This window comes from Betta splendens, chromosome 7, assembly GCF_900634795.4.
Source record: "Betta splendens chromosome 7, fBetSpl5.4, whole genome shotgun sequence".
NCBI lineage: Eukaryota > Metazoa > Chordata > Actinopteri > Anabantiformes > Osphronemidae > Betta > Betta splendens.
Window position 1 is genome coordinate 2198269 of NC_040887.2, and position 20002 is coordinate 2218270.

Below are 20002 nucleotides of genomic sequence, written 5' to 3' on the forward strand. Positions count from 1 at the left end.
TAAATGAAAGTATAATTCCTCTTTGTGCAGAGCCGCGTGTCGTGTCGTGCCGCTGTCGACGCGCAGGCAGAGCTCGCTCTCTTGTGGGGCGGCCCTGCCTCCGTCTGCAGTTATTGTTTGGGGCCCAGGAGCACAATGATGTGAGGAGCAGATTGACAGGCTGTCAGCGAGGGCGTGTTTAGAGGAAACAGAAATAACCTGCATGCGGCACCTCATCTCCCTGAGCCTGTGATTTCAGACTGAAGATCGGCTCCTGCGCCGACGCCTTCATTTGACACTGATCCAGTTCCCTGCGTGCGCGGCAACCGGACCGACTGACAGGACGCGTCAAAGGATAAAAGGCAAAAGAAGCAGACCACGTGGACTGTGTCAGGAAACAAAGACGTTTAATAAATGAAACAGTACTAATAAATAAAGAGGAAACAAGTTGCACATTCAAAATAAAATCCCACAAAAATGAACAGAACACTGAACAGTGAAGTACAGTACCGTAGCACAGGTTATTAAAAAAAATCCCCCCACACATTTACAAATTTTCTTAAAAACCTCAAGAGCCAAACATAGACATTGTATAAAAGCATCATACGGGAGCATCTGTCATCTGAGTATAGTTTACAAATTCCTGGAAGGATAAATACTCGCGGCTGATCCGACCTGAGACGCACACGTTGGCGTGTGAACATGTGTCTCTCAGGTGAGTGCAGCCCCTTCTCTAATGATCAATAACAGTGATGAGGTGACAGTGAGAGCAGTCCACCGATTCATGGGAAACTCACAAATGATCTAGAACCGTAAATTAGACTGAATAGGTTTATCTCCATTGGTCTCTTCTGTGTTGGTGCGTCGTACAGTAAAAGTCAAGAGCATCTCTGCCAGCGGATATGGCTACATAGGCGTCTGTGGAGCAACGCGGCCGTCCTTCGTCCCACCCTCAGTACGGAGCGAACTTCTGTCTCTCTGGCTTTTTGATGCAGTTGGCGGACGAGATTTTGGCGGTGTAGGCGGCCAGGGTGGTGTGGGAGGGGGCGGCGGTGACGGCCACGGGGGGGGCGGGGCTGGACAGAGTCAAAAAGGGCACAGACTTGACCCCCAGCAGCCCGGAGAGGGGCATGGCTCCGTACGGGGCGCCCAGAACATGGGCCGGAGTCAAGGCGCCCACGGTGGCCAGGGTGGGAGCGGGGGAGGCAGCGGGGGAGGCCGGCTGGGTGAAGGCCATGTTGAGGTCGACAGGAGCGGCCATGGAGGCCGCCTGGGCCGTGGATTTGGCTGTCTCTAAACTGGGAGGAGGAGGAGGAGGAGGAGGAGGGGGGAGGAGGAGGAAAAGGAGGGGGGGGGAGGAGAAGGAGGAGAAGAAGTAGGAGGAGGAGGAGGAAGAGGAAGAGGAGGAGGAGGAGGAAGAGGAGAAGGAGGAAGAGGAGTAGGAGGAAGAGGAGGGGGGAGGAGGAGGAAAAGGAGGGGGGGAGGAGGAGGAGGAGGAGGAGGAGGACGACGAAGAGGAGCAGGAGGAAGAGGAGGAGGAGGAGGTAGAGGAGGAGGAGGAGGAGGGAGGGGAGAAGGAGGAAGAGGAGTAGGAGGAAGAGGAGGAGAAGGAGGAGAAGGAAGAGGAAGAAGGGAAATCAAGATCGGTGGATTAGACTGTTGCTGCAACAACTTTGGAAAAAATAAACCTTTGTGTTGGTGCTAAGTTGTCATTTGTGTTGTTTTCTACCTAGAAATACACCAAATACCAAACAAAACTGCAGAATAATATTAAAATTAGAGTGTACAAATTAAAATATTGCCATTGTTGCTGTTGCAATTGAATAAAGGTCTTATTTTCTCCAGGAGCTCAGGAATAAATCAAATAATTATTAATTAATTATTTTTCTAGAGCCAGTATCATTTTTAAAATAACAAGGAAAAATATCCGAGTGGAAAATATAAACCTCATGTACATGAACAAAAACAGAAGAGTTATTCACAGTAAGATTGACTTCAGTTTCTCTTTTAGAAATGAAAACATTACAATTGTTTTCTTATTTTGTGATGATGTTAAAGGTCAATTTTAAATGACAATAAATGAATAAAATAGCTTAAAAAGGAAAAACTATCCATGGAAATTAATTTAAAAAATGAACATCCCGCGTTTCCTTTTTTCAACTACGAGCAGCGCCGTCTCCCTACGACGGTGGCTCTGCAGCGACCTTTGACCTTTGACCTGCAGGCATCCATCCATCCATCCATCCATCCATCCATCCATCCATCCATCCATCCATCCATCCATCCATCCATCCATCCATCCATCCATCCATCCATCCATCCAAGGCTGTCCTTACCAGGAGGTGATGAGGTACTGGGCCAGGTTGATGCTGACCGCCGTTCCTGTGATGCTCACGTGCCGGTCGCTCGTCCCGTCCAGCTGGCTGCCGATCTTGATCTGAGCCCCAGAAACCTGCCTGATCTCGTTGATCTTGGTGCCCTGACGGCCGATGATGGAGCCGATCAGCTGAGGAACAACAGAGCGGACGTGTGACTGGGACGGCGAGGGCCAACGGCCGCGCTCCGCGTTCAATAAACATTGGACTGAAAACAGCTTTTCCTCCTCGCTGCTTATGTTCTGCTGATGAAAGCGATTGTGACAAAGCGAGAGCCAAGAGCAAAAGGCCCGAGCGAAGCAGCAGCGCGGCCCTGCTGAGTTGACTTCATGCAGACCACTTCAAATATTGCAATTACACTGTTTGTCTTCAGTGGAGTGGTCATCCATCATGCATGTCAGAAGCACTTTCCTCCTCCCCCGAGTCTCCCTTAATTGCTACTGCGTGTGCACCGGTAAAAGAGACGAGAGAAGGCGCATTTGCCTCTCATTAATCTGAGTGGGTAAAAGGTTATTGATTCCTCAGAGTGGTGATGACTTCCCAAACAAATCACTTCCCAAACACATGCCAGCGAGATACATCTCCGCACTAATGGAAAACATAATGGGAAAATAACTCAAATGTATAATATACACTGTGGTCGGCGTGAGTGTTCTCCAGGCTGAGAGTAGATTAGACAATGACATGGGTTTTATTGCATTCCCAAATACATTATCACGCTAGCTCTGCTTTCATGGCCGACCTGGACCCCCGCTTATTAGCCACAACAGACACTCAGCAGACCCCAGATCAGGGCTGGGTATCAGGATGTCAGGGCTACACTGACAGATATATAATAAGTGGGACAGTGATGAAGTACTTGTAGTAGAGAAACACGCGCCCCTTTCACATTCCTTTCCTAGGAAGTAAGTCGCCCGATTCACATCTAACGCGTCGCACTGAAGCTTGGTTGGCCTGTCTGGCTATTATTGGCTGTGTGTGTGTGTGTGTGTGCGTGTGTGTGTTCAGTCAAAGAGCAACTCCAGAGACAATGGCCACAGCAGACCTCAAACCACAGATAAGGTCTCTCCCCTCTGGGACCAAGGAGCTCCACTGGACTCTGGCCTTTTACACCAGCTGTCAATAGATGCCAGCTGTCAACGGCTCGCCCACTTTGGTGTGGATGACCTCAGACAAAAGCATTCCTGAGTGGACAACCTGGAAAAAACCCTTTAGATGCAACGACACGGGACAGTCTGCACCCATGTGACATCAGCGGTCAGAAAGGGAGGAGGGATGGAGCTATGGGATGGGGCTACTGTATGGGATGGGCCCCTCTGGGCCGGGCCGCACTAGTTCCTCACTTCAGGCACGCTGTAAATGCTGCTGAGTGGCTGTGGCTGTTTTCTTTACACTGCAATGAACCGTTAACTAATCACACTAATGTGAAGAATCTCCGCTCTCTCTGGTTTGTGTCTGAATGTTGTGCTACTCAGTAAAACGATGAAATCATTAACGTCAGATTCTAATGAAAATAAACAGCTACTGCTTCTTAATCTGAACTGTCCCGCTGCCACGAACGCTTCCCACTGTGTGTGAATCCACAGCCGAAGCAAAGTGCTCTGCATATTTACACCGTTTCACTAAAAAAACCTTGTTCATGAGAAAATGTAGGAACCCACCAGTCATCCTTTAATCCTCTGAGTAATGATTTATTCATCTGAATGATTGTGCTTCTGTTATTGTATGAAGATAAACTGGGGAGCTGCAAATTAAATCATAAATTATAAATGCCTTCATTATAAAATGTACTTGCAAGTGAGGTTTTTTTGAAGTTTTATAAATTCAATTCAAAACTACGTGAATCACCACAATGAAAGCGCTTCCCTGCTCAACCCAGGCAGACGTACGCGGAGGCTTCTCGTCTCCAGCTTTATTTGGGAGTGAATCTATGCATTCTGATTTCCTCTCTCAGACCGGGGAGACGTTTCATCAAACCCTGGTGGAGGCTAAGTGAAGAGGGAAGAATCTTCGCCTGTTTTCTTATTGGCTGTTTTGACAGCAGACAGCTTCTAAGTAGGTCAGGGAACATGAGAGGATTTACTGAGCACTCATGGGAGTCACTCTAAGACACTGCAATTGCAGCCCAGACAATAATGCCAAAGGATCCATATCAGCTCCAAATTGCTTTAACCTTGGCTCAGACTGCCGTTAGAATAATGAGAATAATTAGTACATTTCCAAAATGTCTCCCATCTGCTTTGAAGTCACACCAGCCGCAAACTGCATCTGGAGTCGCCCACGGAGCTGTGAGGCTGAGCTCCTCGTTTTCTACCCGTTCAGGTGGGAAAATGCAGACTCAATACAGCTAAAGCCTTAAATGTTTGGCCTTGCGTTTCCTTACATCATTGGGAATAAGGAGCTCCTGAGACGTCTGCGAGTTCGACTCCATTCCTGATGAGAGAAAATACAAGCATCAGCTCCTGTTGGTAAAATTGACACATCAGACATTGAAATAGTGGTTGAGCTGCTTTACAAACCGCCGCTGCCACGCTGAAAGCTTTCTTTCAGCAGAGAGCTGCTACGTAGATACAGCGGAGCAGTTAATTTCCATTTTAATGGACCGGTGTTTAACACGGCATTTATTCTGCTCCTTCGCCGGAATCTGCGGAACCTATCATTTCATATAATAATGTCTCTCTATGACGGGGAGATATGAGCGCTCCTCCTTCATCACATAATCAGGACGGCTAATGAGTTGTCACCCTGGAAGGCAGGTGGACGTCTAAGTACAAACATACAGACCGGGCATGACGCTTGAAGACGTCTGGGCGAGGTGGCTCAGGCTCTGCTGCAGCGACAGCTGATGCAGCTTGGCCAGCTGCAGGCAAAGGGACAGAGAGGACGAAGAGGATGAAGCTGAGGCGGCAAACAGTGAAGCGAGCGCTGGTCCATCAGCAGCCTGCGCAGATGCTCGTACCTCTGAGTGTGGAATGCCGTATTGGTTCTGCAGCGTGTACGCCTGCAACAGAGCGTCCTGCATTAGGCAGATTGCAGCCATAAAGCATCACAGGTGATAAATCTGCAGCGTCCTAATGGAAGCTCCGCTCTGTCAATAGATGCCTGTTTCGTAGATTAGCTGAAATGCATGTTCGTGGTTTAATCTTATGCAAAGCGCCTCAGCCGTCGGATGCAGTTTTACCTTTTTACCAGAAAATAACAGAAGCGATATTTCGTTTGGCTCATTTACATAAGCAGAGATTTCTGTCTTTACATCCAAAACAGTGAAGGTCAACAGACTGTTTTCCTTTGGAGCCCACGGCCGTGATGACACATAAAGGATTCAACATCTCTGTCAGGACACGGCGTCCTTGATACTCTGAATAATACACAAGTATCCATGTGAACAGCTGCCAGGAACCATTTAAAGTATTAGAACAGCAAGTGAAAGGTTCATGTCTTCATCCTGATGAATCCAGAGCTATTTACTTCATGTTCATCACATGTTCATGGCCTGTGCATGAACTGGTAAATTATATTTGCCTAAAGGTCACAGACAGAGAAAGGTCCACAGTGACGTCATGTATTTTGGACTAATTGGAGAAAATAAAGGTAAAACGTTAAGTGACTTATTGCAGGTTTGAGGAGAAACGCATCAGCCTCCGATAAACCGAACTCCAGCAGATTATTACCTGATAAAACATCATTAATACGACGTCTGAGCTCAAACAAAAGCATTGAATTACTCGTATTTCAGCTGCATCGATTTCCTCCAGGTTAAATCGGACGCCTGAAATCTCAAATTTCTCTCAAGCGTTCAGGGCGAACGGCAGAAACATGCTGTGGTACCAGCAGCGTCTTCTTGATCTGAGGCGTCATCCGTTTCTAAGGCCTCTGTTCTCTAACGCGTCTGTATTGAGACGTCGTCTGGACTCTGGCTGCATCTCCCCTCTCCCGTGTCTGAATAACGCAGACTCACCACAGTCCAGTCGCTGTCCTCCGCCTCCACCCATCGATACCTTGCTGTAATTAGTGAGGGTGGTGTCTCCCTCATTTACAGTTATGGCCGAGCAGACAGCACTTAGCTTAACTCAATCTGCCTGACGCCAGCAGTCTGGCTGTTCTGGGACCAGCTCATGCTGCACCACACGAGGGGGGGGTGAGTTAGAGCTGTTTACACCAAACAGCAGCCTCCTTCCAGCTCCTGACGTTTCATTACCTTTTCCACAGTCCAGCTCTGCTCCGTCTGGACGGCCTGTGTCTATTCTGACACCGGGACGCCGTGTTCTATTATTGCTCTGGCAGGAATCTTCCTAAAGCCTAAATGTTTGCTGCGGAGCTGAGCGGGACTAAAAGCAGCCGCGTGCGGCGGCATCGTGTTTCAGGAGGGTTAGAGCTCTAACCACGGCTAGAACAATGGCCGCAGCTTATGCTCAGCTGTTGTTTTTAATGCCTCCTGCCAGATGATGGACTGTGTAAATCTGGACAGACCACGCGACCCCAGCTCTCGCTCGCGGCCGGCGCAGAAATCAGCGCGGCTCTGAAACTCATTTCCTTCGCGCCACAGACAGATCTGACTCTCAGCGTTTCTATTTGGAGCGGCGCTGTCATGGCGGACGGTGTGTTACCTGCTGGAGGTCCAGACCGCCCTGGGCGAAGGAATAGAGGGGGTGGGGGGCAAAGTCCGACGCCTCAAACACCTGAGCGGAAGGAAGAAGGTCATCAGTAAATATGAGTGGAACATCTGAAACCGTGGCTCTTTTGCTCCGCTACGCGTCACGTGTGGTCAGCGATGAGCTCTGGAGGCTTTAACGCAGCCAACAGGCTTATTGTATGACTCACCCTCAGACCTCTCCCCACTTCACTTCACTCCCCCTCGGACAACTTACACAAACATCCTATATAACAGTTATCGCTGTCCCCCTCTTATTTGCTACTGTAGCTCATTACCCCAAAACAGAGCTGTTACAGATATGCCCAGTATCAGGCTGCTGCCGAGGCCGGAGGAGGCGGCTCCGCTCTCACTGGCTAAACTTGGCACCGGCTCTATGGTGCGATGGACGTCTGGTTCTCGTCCCACAGCAGCAGCAGCCCCCCCCCCCCCCACACACACACACACACACAGCAGCTGGGCGGCTGCAACAAACCGTTCTTTGCTTTTGAATAAAATGTTCCAAGCACAAACCCAATTAATACGATTTCTCAAAGCGCTTGCAGTGGAGTCTCACCTGGTTCCCTGCGATGACGAGGGCGGCGGGGGAGGGGCTCGGCCGATAGGGGATGGTCGCACCCTTCGGGGGAGACTGGAGGGGCAGGAACAGGAGCAGGGGTCAGAGGTCAGAGAGACACCTCTACGCTCGACAACACTCGAGTGCAAACGGTGATTCAATAACAAGTAATCATGAACTAAACTGCTTCTGACGCTGACATCATTTCCTCGCTTGTTTTCCTTTTCATAATATTCATTCATCACTCACTCCCTGACAAATTGAGGAAGTGGAGAGAGAACTGTGTAAATAACAGCTCTGAGTTTTGAACGTGTCTGCGACTCTAAGGTTCTGCAGCGGTTCGCCCTCAGGTTAAATTAAGCATTCACTGATTCACTGACAACCAGCAGTGAGGAAATGTTACACAACACTGCATATCTTATCTAGTGACTGCAGTGCTGGAGATACTGCTTTTAGGGGGGAGCATCTTTTTGTGCGAGCAGTCACAGCAAATTCTTTGGATGACTTTGCATAATTTAAATCTCAGAGCCAAAAGCAAGAAGCCGCTGCTACAGAATCCTAATGAAACTTGCAAGCCTTTGAAGAAAGCCCAGGAAAACTGGATCAAACTGGCAATTAGTCAGTCAGGTCCAGCTGCAGCGCTGAAACAAGCAGGACTTGTGCACCTCCACGAACACACAGGGAGAAACTGTGCTCGGGGTTGTTTTTCCTCTCATCTCTCCCTCAGTGTTCTCAAGAGAGCTGTTGTCCAACGCCGGGCGGCTTGGAGGTGCGGTGACCTCCCATCAATCCTGAGCCCTGAGCTCTGAGCCGAGAGGAAGTCACCGCTCGACCAAACGGGAGGAAGCGACCAAAGCTTCCTTTTCACCATCAGCAGCCGCCTGAACCGCGCCGCTACCGCGGGCATCGTTACGCAACGCGGCTGCATCCTGACAAAATTGCATCAGCGTCTGCGGCAGCAGAGCAGAGCAGAGCAGACAGCAACGGCATGCGGCCAAATGAAAACACGCGTGTCAACAGCAGCAGAGCTCCCACAAAATGTCGGCCAGACGTCCGTGGGAGCAGGACCGCTTCCTACCTCCAGGATTACTGCACAGATGAGCTTCACGCACTGGATTACGGAGTCCTGATTCCCAGATATCGTCACCCCTCGCTCCGTGGAGTTGGGCAGCAAATCCCCTGCCACCTGTATCTGCGCTCCAGTGCTCTGACAACGATAGGGGTTTTAGAAAAAGATTAGTGTGATTCCACAGATAGGAAAAGTCCGGTCCCGCTGCCGCGGCGGCTCCTCGTGCCGCAGGCTTCGCTGACCTTATGTTTTCTGCTTCCCCCAAAGAATATCATTGTTAATGTCACGAGATGAACGAAAGATCAATGACAATGAGAACAATCTTTCAGTCTTAGCTGCTACGTCCCAGATTTAGCACGTCTCTAGGCAAAGAGCAGCCTCCTCAGGACGTCTGTGCATTCAGATTTCTGTCCAAAATCCATCAGGCTGTAAAAAAGCTGCAAGCCAGTGTCAAACTGCACAAACCTCAGGATGCAGCGCGCATCTTATGGCAACGAGTGGATCGAATCAAATCTGCAGAACAACGTCAGGATATGAAAAACACAACAAAGTCCAAGAAGCCCTGAAAAATGTGGATGCCACGACCGGTTAAGGTGGAGGCTAAAATGGAGGCGCCTATTTGTGGAGCAGGCAGAGCTAAGGTTACGGAGTCAGATGTCTCTGGCAAAAGATCTGATGCGTTTAATCCCAATGTTTCAGCTGGGCCTAAATGCAGGCAGGAGATCTTCATAATACATGTTGTGTTAAATGATCTATATGGACATTGTGTCATTAATTTCCCGACTTAATGGTCTGAATCCAATCTTAGTCCCATGTCGGCCTGCGTCAACAAACTGTAAATGGCATCTGCTAGAACAAATACTTCTGCAAGATGCTGTGACGTGGCTTTATTTATAAAGCTGATAACGGCGTGGCCGCGCTGCAGTCGCTGCATGGCTGCGTATTTATGGGTGGTGTATTAATACAACACCACTGTTTCTTGACAAGCTGCATGATGATGCACCACCCGCCACCACCCAGTCGGGCTTGGAGGCGCGTCGCTCACCTCTCGGATCTCCTTGATCTTGGCCCCCCCCTTCCCGATGAGGGAGCCGCACTGGCTGGCAGGGATGACCAGCCGCAGGGTGACCGGGGGCTTGGAGCTGATGGTGCCGTTGGCCACCAGCGCCGTCAGGTCCTGGAGGAGGCGCACAAACAGGCACACGTGGTGAGGAGCACGTTCGGCCTCTGGGGAGAGCGGCGCCAACGAGGCCCAGTCGCTTGGACCCGTTTTACCAGGCCGCGTTGAAATCACATCAATCTAAACTCACTTTCATTTTCTGTTTAATCAAGTCAGGGAAAAAAGGGTTTTGTAATTATGCAATATCGTAATGAGCCAAGTCAACGTTTCACAGCTTTTCATTAGCATATTTCTTATTCACAATTTATTCAGAAGCTCAAATAACACAGTTCAGCTCAGTGTCGACAGAGAAAAAGCAGGTAACAGGATCCAAGTGTCAATTAAGCCTCATCTGCCTCTGTGTCTGCTGGAAGGTGTTTACTTTAAATGTGTGAGATCTGTATTTATGAGGATGATTGTGTGAAGTCATCGTCAGTTTTCAACCCGTGAAGAAATGGCTGCAGACGTTTGCTGCGTCACCACGGCTTTGGCTGCACGGGTCAGACTTTACTGTGAGTGGAGGTATTTCAGGTTTGAGCAGTAGAAGCTGTGCAGGTGTAAACACCCATCTGCGCTGCTGTAGGTGGAGATGGAGCATTTAATTAATGAACAGCGTGTCTCTGAAACCTTTGAAATGTAAATACGCCGCCGTCGCTTCCAAATTCACCCTGACAAACACGAGGCGCGATACGAGAAGCGCTGGTTGTCGCGTGCTTTGTTCTGGGACCGGTTGGCCAATAAAATGAGCAGAGACGCTCGGCCTCCGGGACCCGCGTAACGTTTCCAATCACTGTGAAGTTTCTGATGCGCCGCTATATTTAGCGGCTCTGACGCCTCGTCTCATTACGTGAGGAGCGCGCGCAGCTTGTCTGCACAATCACACGTCTGTGGGCATCGTTTCCAGGTTTGATCTAAAAATATGAGCCCCGTCTGAGCCGTGTTTTCCGCTCCATCCCAGCGAGCTCCGGCGCCGCCGCCGAGCCGGGGTTCCGCCCGCGGAGCGTGTTGTGCTGCTGCGGGGACCTCCACTCTAATACACGCATGCTGTGTGGCTTTCACGCACGTGGCGCCTCGAACGCGGACACACATGCAGCAGGATGCTCGTGTTATCAGAACCCTCCATCTGCATCAAGGAGGCGGTGGAGTGATCAGCTGGCGAGTGGAAGAAGTAACGGAGCGTGTGGACGTGTTCGGGAGTCATCAAGTACCGGGACGAGGCGAATGCGGAGCCTCACAGCCAGCGAGTGCTCTGCTTTTAATTAAAGGTGTCAGACGTACAATAACTCAACTATAGTGGAAGGCGTTCGTGCGGCAGCACGTGTCAGCCAACACGTTGCCATGGAAACCGTGGAGTTTCAGGGTTGAAAGGAGGTGAATGTGAAGGATCTTGGATGAATCCTGCTCTGTGCTCGCAGCGAGCGCGTGTTTACTGGAGGCACCTGTTCCCCTGACAGCATCCGCTGCGATGAGGACTGATTCACGGGGTTCAGTCACACACTCACTTCACTGCTCAAACTGTGGTTCCAGCCTCCGGCCCGTTGGGGGCGCCTCGTGGTGTTTGATGTCGTTTCCTGTCACTGACCCTGTGTCTGAAGTTAGTGTTAGTTAAAATGCCTTTGAGTGCGCGTGTCTTTTAGTTGTGTAGTTTTGTGTATCATGTTTGCGTTCGTGCTGATGTCTCTATTGGTTTTAATCTAATTGTGTCTTCGTCTGTCTTTGGGTCTTAGGTCTATTTCATTAGGTCTGTTATTCTGGACTGACTCTCCCTGTGTAGAGTCATGCTCATGGATGGTTCAATACATGATGAGAGTAGCTGGGAAATCAACCACACTTCCACTCATCATCAGCTCAAAACCTCCATTACTTCACTTTACAGAATAATCAATAGAGACCAAGGCACATTAGCGGTAAAACTGAAACGAAGCTCAGGAAACGATTGTTGTTTTTTGCGTCTTAAATACTAATTTTGACCAATCTGTTTTCTTTGATTGTATGCTTAATGTTCTGTCATTACGGGACCCACGCTGCTGACTGTGTGTGATGCTAGTGGGTGCATGCGTTGCTGTTACCTCCTCTAGTTTGTACGTGATCATGGTGAAGGCTCTGAAGACGCTGTCTGTGGAGCCGGTGATGGTGATGATCCTCTCTGGACACGACCCCTCTGAGATGTTGACCCGAGCGCTGCTCTGTGGGGACAGCGGCCACTTCAAGCTCAACGTAAAGGAACAGTTCCACATTTTGATAAAGGCTTGTTTGCTGTGCAGTTTGTTTGCGTCTATGCTGCACCTCCTCTCTGACTGTACCAACAGATCACTGCAGGGTCTGTTCATGATTTGCTTCTTGTTTAATCTAAAACATTGTGGTTTTGCAGCCAGAGCTCAGCAGGTGATTCCCTGGAGGCGCCGGGAGCTGCGTCCTTTTCTCTGACAAATAGAAGCTCGCTCGCTCCCACTGCTTCCAGTCATTATGCTAATGCACAGCATTCGGCATGCAGACGTGAAGGTGGCATCAGTGCTGTCATCTAACTCTGACCGACGACGCAAACAAGCACCACCAGACACGGAGGCACCGAATGACAGCACGCAGACGAGCAGGTGGTGGAGTCAAGGTGAAGCGAGGAACGAAGTGATGCTACGACGCATCCCTGCACCTCATCTCCTGCTGCGCTCTTTATTTTGTGCCTCTCATCTCCTTGCTGATCGCAGGGCGGCGCTCTGAGCGGCCCACGGGCCCAGTCTGCAGCCGCTGCAGAGACCGGCGCTCACAGAGGCCGAGAGGCCGGAACCAGGGCTCCTCCAGCAGCTCCTCCGGGCTGCAGCGTCCCGTGACCTCACTCCTGCCTCGTAAAGCGCGACATAAAAGCTCAGCGGCCAGCGAACACTCAAACGTTGCCACGGCGTTGCCTGATTACTCTTATGGTAAAGAGTTAATCAAGCCGTCAGTTCGGCTGCACCCGGGAGGTTTTTAAAGAGGAAACAGTCGGGCAGGAAAAAGAGGTGGAAAATAGAGACGAGGGGAAACACAGACACAGGATTCCATCTGAACAGGCAATTGGCCAAAAGCCAGTTCGGACAATAGACTGTATGATTCCCAGACACAGACCTGAGGTTCTTATTAATGCACGCGACCGTCACGAGGCTTGAGCAGCATTAGAGGCGCTGCGTGATAGAATTAGGTTTACTCATAAGATGAGGCACGGCCACAGACACAGCTTTTACTGTACACACACACACACACACACACACACACACACACACACACACACACACACACACACACACACACAGGAACATGCTGAGCACAAAACCTACCTCTTCTCGTATTCGCTTCACAGTCTCTCCTTTCTGGAACAGAGAACAGACTCAGGGTCAGCCTCCAACTGAAGCCTGACGTCACATGAAGGCGAACATGAACGAGCTGCAGCTAAAGTTTGGGTCTGTGGATAATCTAGTAAAAGTCAGGCGTGTGCTGAGGCTCCTGCAGGAAGCAGCAGCCGCACGTCCTCTGCTGTTGATGATGATGCGTCTGCTTGAGGTTAAACCCGTGACGCTGACCTCACCTTCACGTCGATGGCTTCTCTATAGAAGCAGCATCATCTCAGCCTGGAGCCAAGGCTGGGTTCTGGTAAAACCCGCTGTTTGTGCTTCATTGTGACTCTGCGGTTGATTTTCTTTTTATATAAAAGAAATGAGACATATGGGGAAAAGTGCTTGAAGGGTGGAGCAGCAAGTTATTAGCACGAATACAGCGGATCAAGTGCGTCTCCCTGCTGAGCTGCACTGCGTGAGGCGAACTCGGCTCCCTCCCTCTCTCCCTCCCCCTCTCTCTCCCCTCTCCCGCCCCCCCTCCTCTCTCTCTCTCTCTCCCTCTCTCTCTCTCTCTCCCTCTCCTCCTCTCTCCCTCCCCTCGCTCTCCCCCCCCCTCTCTCTCTCTCTCTCTCTCTCCCTCTCTCTCTCTCTCTCCCTCCCCCTCTCCCCCCCCCCTCTCTCTCCCCCTCGCTCTCTCTCCCTCTCTCTCCCTCCCCTTCGCTCCCCCCCCCACCCTTCTCTCTCCCCCTCGCTCTCTCTCCCTCTCTCTCTCTCTCCCTCTCCCCCCCCCCCCCCCCCCTCTCCCCCTTGCTCTCTCTCTCTCTCTCTTTCTCTCTCTCCGTTCTCTGGCTTTTCATCTTTACTTCTGACTGACTCAACACGCGCTGCAGCGGCGCTTTCTGCTGCTGCTGCCGTGTCTGTGACGACAGCAGCAGCTGAAGTGCGAGCCTTCGTCCGGGCGCTTCCACTCAGACAGCAGCCAACGCTGTGGAGCTGGGTTCCAGCAGCAGGATCCAGACCCCGCTAATGTTCTTAGCGTGATGGATCGGGGCTGCGTTACGGGTGGCGACGCCTTAAGAGAATTGGTTTCTGGCCATTACATTTAGGATTGTGTGTTGTGTGTTGATTTTAAAACTGAATAGAGACAGGGGGAAAAACTATTATACAGCATGAAGCCTTATTATTAATACACAAACTGTACAGTGTTGAATCAATAATGTATTTGCCTTCTAACAACAGAAAATAGAAACGCACACATGCAGCAATTTTAAACATCGAATGCAGCGACAGACTTGTTTTTAAAGCGAATACGTTTAGACATGAAATATGTTGTGTTGAAAATAAGAGTTCTCACCTTTCCTATGATGCTTCCAACCTCCTGAAACAGACAAACACAGTTACAGGAATACAATTAGACAGGCCCCTTTAATCCTGACATTGACTATTCATAGATTCCACAGGTTCTATGTTTAATTAATGAGCAGGTGAGGAGGACACCGTCATTCACACACATTGCGCGTGGAGGCTGCTTCCTACCTTCCCGTGCATGAGCAGGCGTAGTGTGAGCGTCACTCCCAGGCCCCCGTCTCCAAAGTCCTGCTCACAGTTCATAGTGATGTGGGAGTGACTCGCAGGGAGACGCATGAACGAGGCCTCAGTGCTGCTGGGAGGGAGAACACAGTTCAGCACGGTGGACGGTGGTCTGCTGCTGATGCTCCATATGCTGACTTTATTAATGCGCAGTACATTAGAGATGCAGCGCGGCTTATATTAAAAACTTTTAATGTGAAAATCTGCCACTATTGGAAGTAATGGCTGGTTATTATTCAGAAGCTGCATGCACTGTAAGGAATCACACTGTTGACTGATTTATCATTTCCAAACATCGCAAAATATAAATATTGGAACTCATGACAATGAGGATGTTCCAGGCAGAACGTGTAACATGAGCGTCTTCATATTGTGGCCAAAGCACATCAGTGTCTCATCAGCGTCAGGCTCCTAATGCATCGTGACCATCGGCGGCTAACGAGGCTTCATTAAGCTCAGATGAGTTATTTTAAAAATTAGATGCTAATAAGAAATCTCATCTCAAACGAGTGTGGCTTGAGATTCATGCAAATTTAATCAAATTCGATTTGAAACACATTTTTTAAAATGAGAACTTTTGCAGATTTTTTGGGGGGGGTTGATGTCAGAGTCAGCAGGAGAATCCATTCTGTCGGACGCACACGACGTGCATCAGTCCTGATCCCAGAGTGACAACACAACAGCAGCTATGTGTGCGTCAGCTGCACGTGTGCTGCGATGAGTAATGAGTGACTCACCTGTTCACTGTCTCTGCTTGATGTATAATCACATCGTGTGTGTATAATTAGATCATGGATCACTACGTTTTCTATTTTCCTGCATGTGATGAAGTTGTGATAGATTCCAGTTCCAACCTGCTGTGAGGCTCTAATGCAGTGACAGTGGAAGGTTAACGTGTGCATGCACTGAAACACGTGTGACTCTTTCTCTACATTATTACATTATTACAGACTACACTTCACTATAAAACACTGTACGTTCACTCAGTATTCATTGAGCAGATCCAGGGACATTACGGCACACATTCATTGCCAGCCATGGAACAGAATGGAGTGTGTGTGCGTGACCGTCTACTTGCACTAACAAATGGTCCTCTTTGACTCACCAAGGCCACTCGTCTTTGTCTGGCCAGCACATTCCAGCAGCCCACAGAGCCTCGTGGGCCGCAGCGCCGGCTCCGCTGGCATTTTACAAATCTCCTTTTGCTTTAGAGCTTGTTGAACTGCAATATGTGGGGAAATAATGTTTACTTAATGGGATGCATGTCAGACGAGGCCCGGCTCCTGGGAGACTCCTCGTAGGCAGGTTTATTGCTTTTGTTTCCGTGTGATGCTCCTCAAACGCACACAACTGCTCATGCGCTTGTTTCTTAGCGCGACACAGAAGCTGGTGGCTGGTGGGAAAGCTGTGGACCCCGGCCCGGCCCGGGTCCCCGACCGGCCCGGCCCGGGTCCCGGCCCCGACGCGAGCCCCGAGAGTCGAACCCACCGCAGTGTGAGACCGAGCGGAACCAAGTGTCATTTCACTGGATCAAAACGCATCAGATCCAACTTCCTCTGCTCCTTTGAAATGTACGACCGTTGGATTGACTTAAAAAACTATCAGTTAGAAACTCATCTCCATGCGATTTCCATAAATATCAAACAAAGCCCTGGGGGGCGACGGGAGATAAGCACAAACTGGAGCGTTTCGCAGGCTTTCAGCTGCAGATACGAGCACAAGTAATCATGACCGTAAGCGTGATCGATGCATCCTGAGCATGTGTGTTATCGCAGAGCACATTTGTGCGAGCCGTGGGCTAACTTCATTATGTTCAGGCACTGAGGGGCACGGCTTCAACTGTTAGCACTTTATTGCATTAGGCCTTAATGGTGGGAGGGATCATTATGTGCTGTTCTGTGGGTCGACAACAAGGCATGTGCTCTGTCTGTGTGAGGGCGCTGCGTCTCTGAACTCCTCAGCTCCTCGCAGCAGCGTTCCAGGACAACAGAGCCCCTCTGTTCTGAATTAGAGCCAGAGCAGGGCGTTAGCCAGCGGGCGCCGGCGCCGGACCGGGCCGAACCGGGCCGGACCCGGCCCGCAGACACCGCAGGGTCCACCGCTCGGCTCTTTGACCACGACGCACCTGCTGGGTCAGGTTCAGGGAGCCAGCGATCAAACGCCCGCTAGCTCCCGTACGACACGAAGAGGAAAATACAACCACGAAGCGTTTAGAGGTTCAGCGCCAAAAAGCTTAGAAACAGAATTAGGATTATTTTTATCATGACTTCATCATGACTGGGTTTTGCACCATTATGGTCATTGGTCATTTCGAGGGTCAATTGTGAATAAAACCATAACTTAAGCATTTTCTATATTGTATAAATTTACATTATATTTTATTTATTTGTTTTCAGCATTGATCCACATAATTACACCTAATGAAGGAAGGGTTGAGTTTCATTCATGTTGTTCTTGTAACAACGTCACATTGTTGCTTGGCTACAGAATTAGAGGCGATGCTGGTTTATTGGTTAGCTCTCAATGAAAAATTCAGAATTAACATTTAATTATTATAAAATAATATATGATAAAAACAAGAATGAACATATTGTGTGACGCATCATGAATACAGATGGTTCCTTATTTAACTTTCATGAAGCCAATATGAAACGTGTCATGGTTCATCCCTTGACAGCTGACAGCAATACCGTCTTTGTTGTCATGTTTTCAGAAGCCTCCACTCCAGAGACTCTGTCGAGATGAAAAGGATATTGTTCAGCCCACTTGTCTAGAGAACTGGACACCTGTTCTGAGAGACGGCCGCGTCCCTGACACCGACAGGCGGCACCAGCCCAGCTTAGAGGACGCGGAGGAGGAATGCCAGCATGCCGGTCTCCATAGCGAACCCCACACACACAGCGGGCGCAGGCTCGGCGGATTGAGTGTCCGCTCCATAAACACAGACGGCCGCGGGGATCCGGTGTCCCCCGGGTGGGCACACGCTGCAGTAGGTGAGAGGGTGTCAACGTGCGCACACGCGTCCGCCGAGGGTCAGAGGTCACACACACGTGCATGAACAGGAAGCCACGCGTGCAGCGAAGCCCCGCCCCCTCGGCCGCGTCCTGGAGAGACAGAGAGGCGTCACCAGAGGCCGGTCAGACTCAACCACGGTCATCGGCCGCGGTAACGAGGACGAGGGCGAGGAGTCACATCCATCACAGCAGGGGAAATGAAGGCGTCCTCCAGGCTCCCCTTCACCAGCGGCCGCTCAGGCTCCTCCAAGCTTAAATTAGACCCTCAGAGAGAGAGCGCAGCACATGTAAACAAACTTTACTGTCAGGTGGAGCCTCCGTCTGAATCTGACAGCTGGACTCACACAAGACGGAGGGTTTCAGCAGAATTACGACCTAATGCAGAAGCGCCTCCATTAAACCAGCTCAACCCCCTGTGAATGAAATATGCAACGAGGGCCCGCGCGCTTAGATTAGTTTAAGCACATCACAGCTACAAGTCGTGCTGAGATTCATTAGGAGCATTGCTTCATGAGCCGTGTCACGGACAGATATTAACGGCGCCGGGAGAATACGCTCACACGTGCACGTTGGGCAGATGCTTCTCCCCACGGCGTCGGAAACAGGGAGGACGCGTCAATACTGACTGTCCCACGGGACACGAAGGGCAGGAAACCACTCAGTTAATCAGGTGGGACGTTTGATTTAGGGCATTTGACCAACTTCAGCTCATCCTTTCAGAAATGAGATCAAAAATGTTCCAACATTAAATATTCATGAACAAATGTAGCTTTTTAAACCGTAAACCTTCTGCTTCCCTGTGGCTGAGCAGTTGAGCAAACACTCATATATATGAAGTATATTCATACACAGCTCTCTGATATGACACCATATTACATCTATAAGTCTTAAAAGGACGTGATCTGAGAATGGAAGTCTTCCTGCTGTTACTGGACTTCTACCCCTTCTCCACTGGGACCAGAGGAACCACAGCAGGAGGACGGGCTCCTTCCGTGAAACAGGAGAGCGGGTTTCATCCTCAGCGCTGTCACGTATAAGGGGGGGGGTCGCGATAAGGCCGGTCTCTGCAGCCTCAGGGCACCGCCTGTCAGACGCAGGACCCCAGAGAGGGGGTTATCAGAGCCCGCGACGCTGCTGCTCCTGGAGTCGGCTCCGCCCCCCGCACGAAGGGAGGCGCCGCCAACGCACCTCACTGTGGCGCTGATAAGATGTCCCCGAGGCGCGTCTTTAATCCATAATCCCGGCATTGTGAAAACCGAATAAAGCGACGAGATTTACCAGCAGATTGTCTAAACAAATCTGATGAAATGTCGGAAGAAATGCCTCAAAGTGCAGACGCGGAATCACTCACGCAGGAGTTTGTGCGCATCCTCCACGAGCGCCCGACGCCGCGCGGCCGCGGCCGCTGCTGATTCCACGCCGCGTTATTTATGGGACAACCGAACATCCCTTCAACGCCCAACTTCCTTCCCCGCTACAGACCTGCGAGCCTCTCGTCAACACACAAAGGCGGATTCTTTCTCGCCGTCGTGCCAGCTGTCATTCCGCTTTTAGCGGCGCGGCGACAGAAAGGGAGCGTGCGACGTGTGGGAGCGGCGTGCATCGATACTTGGAGGCTTCTTCTCGTCACGGACAATTTACAATGGTGTCAATCTGTTGACGCGGCTTAGACACAGATCACCTCCTGTGGCCGGATCTGCATAATCACAGGCTAATGAGCAGCGGCGTAATTGACGCTCCATTATGGCAGCCGGTCCTCGGACTGTCACTGTGGAGCGGCACCGGCGGTTCTGGCTCGGTTCTGGCTCGGTGCTGGTATGTTGGGGAACACGAGCAGCCTGCAGCCTGCATCGATCAGGCCGTGCTGTTGTGTCCACAGAGGAGCCGTCTCCTCATTAGATAAACCTGAGCTCCCTCCTGCTGCTCATTATTGCCAGAACAACACAAATATGCAGATAACAAAGCGTCCGGGGCCGAGCGGCTGCTGGTTCCAGACACACAGTGACGCCGTCTGAGCCCGTTTCCACGCTGATCATTTAGCTCCTCACTTTTAAGGACAAAGCTGAAGCCAACATGTGTTTCCTCCTCATCCTATGGATTGAGCCTTGGGCTGTTTTCAGCCCAGGATGGTGTTTATTCCTCTGGCTTCCGCTTTGGTCATCTGCCTCGGTTTGACTTACAATGAGACGCTTCTTATTATTAGAGCGCTTCTATTAGGCCTATATATCACTCTGAATGGCTTTTTGGCATGGTGCAGAGTACGCTGTGGCAGGGTATTAACTCCAGCTTTTATCCCATCCT

The 20002-nt window shown here is 50.4% G+C and overlaps 1 protein-coding gene across 3 annotated transcripts in view; it reads right to left on the reverse strand.

The window, feature by feature from the left end:
• Positions 1–369: 369 nt before the first annotated feature.
• The window catches only part of LOC114858691 (poly(rC)-binding protein 4-like), a 22597-nt gene continuing 2964 nt past the window's right edge, over positions 370–20002 (reverse strand). The window contains exons 2-14 of one of the 3 annotated variants that reach the window (XM_029156190.3): positions 14634–14757; positions 14452–14475; positions 13101–13133; positions 11859–11975; positions 9676–9807; positions 8640–8768; positions 7562–7636; positions 6962–7033; positions 5314–5355; positions 5139–5214; positions 4738–4787; positions 2316–2485; positions 370–1277 (exon numbers count right to left, since the gene is read on the reverse strand). In XM_029156190.3, coding sequence (XP_029012023.1) covers positions 932–1277; positions 2316–2485; positions 4738–4787; positions 5139–5214; positions 5314–5355; positions 6962–7033; positions 7562–7636; positions 8640–8768; positions 9676–9807; positions 11859–11975; positions 13101–13133; positions 14452–14475; positions 14634–14757 — 1390 coding nt within the window. In that variant the 3' untranslated portion in view covers positions 370–931. Of the gene's footprint in view, positions 1278–2315; positions 2486–4737; positions 4788–5138; positions 5215–5313; positions 5356–6961; positions 7034–7561; positions 7637–8639; positions 8769–9675; positions 9808–11858; positions 11976–13100; positions 13134–14451; positions 14476–14633; positions 14761–20002 lie in introns of all 3 variants that reach the window. The other 2 variants (XM_029156189.3, XM_055510323.1) reach the window with 2 other exon arrangements.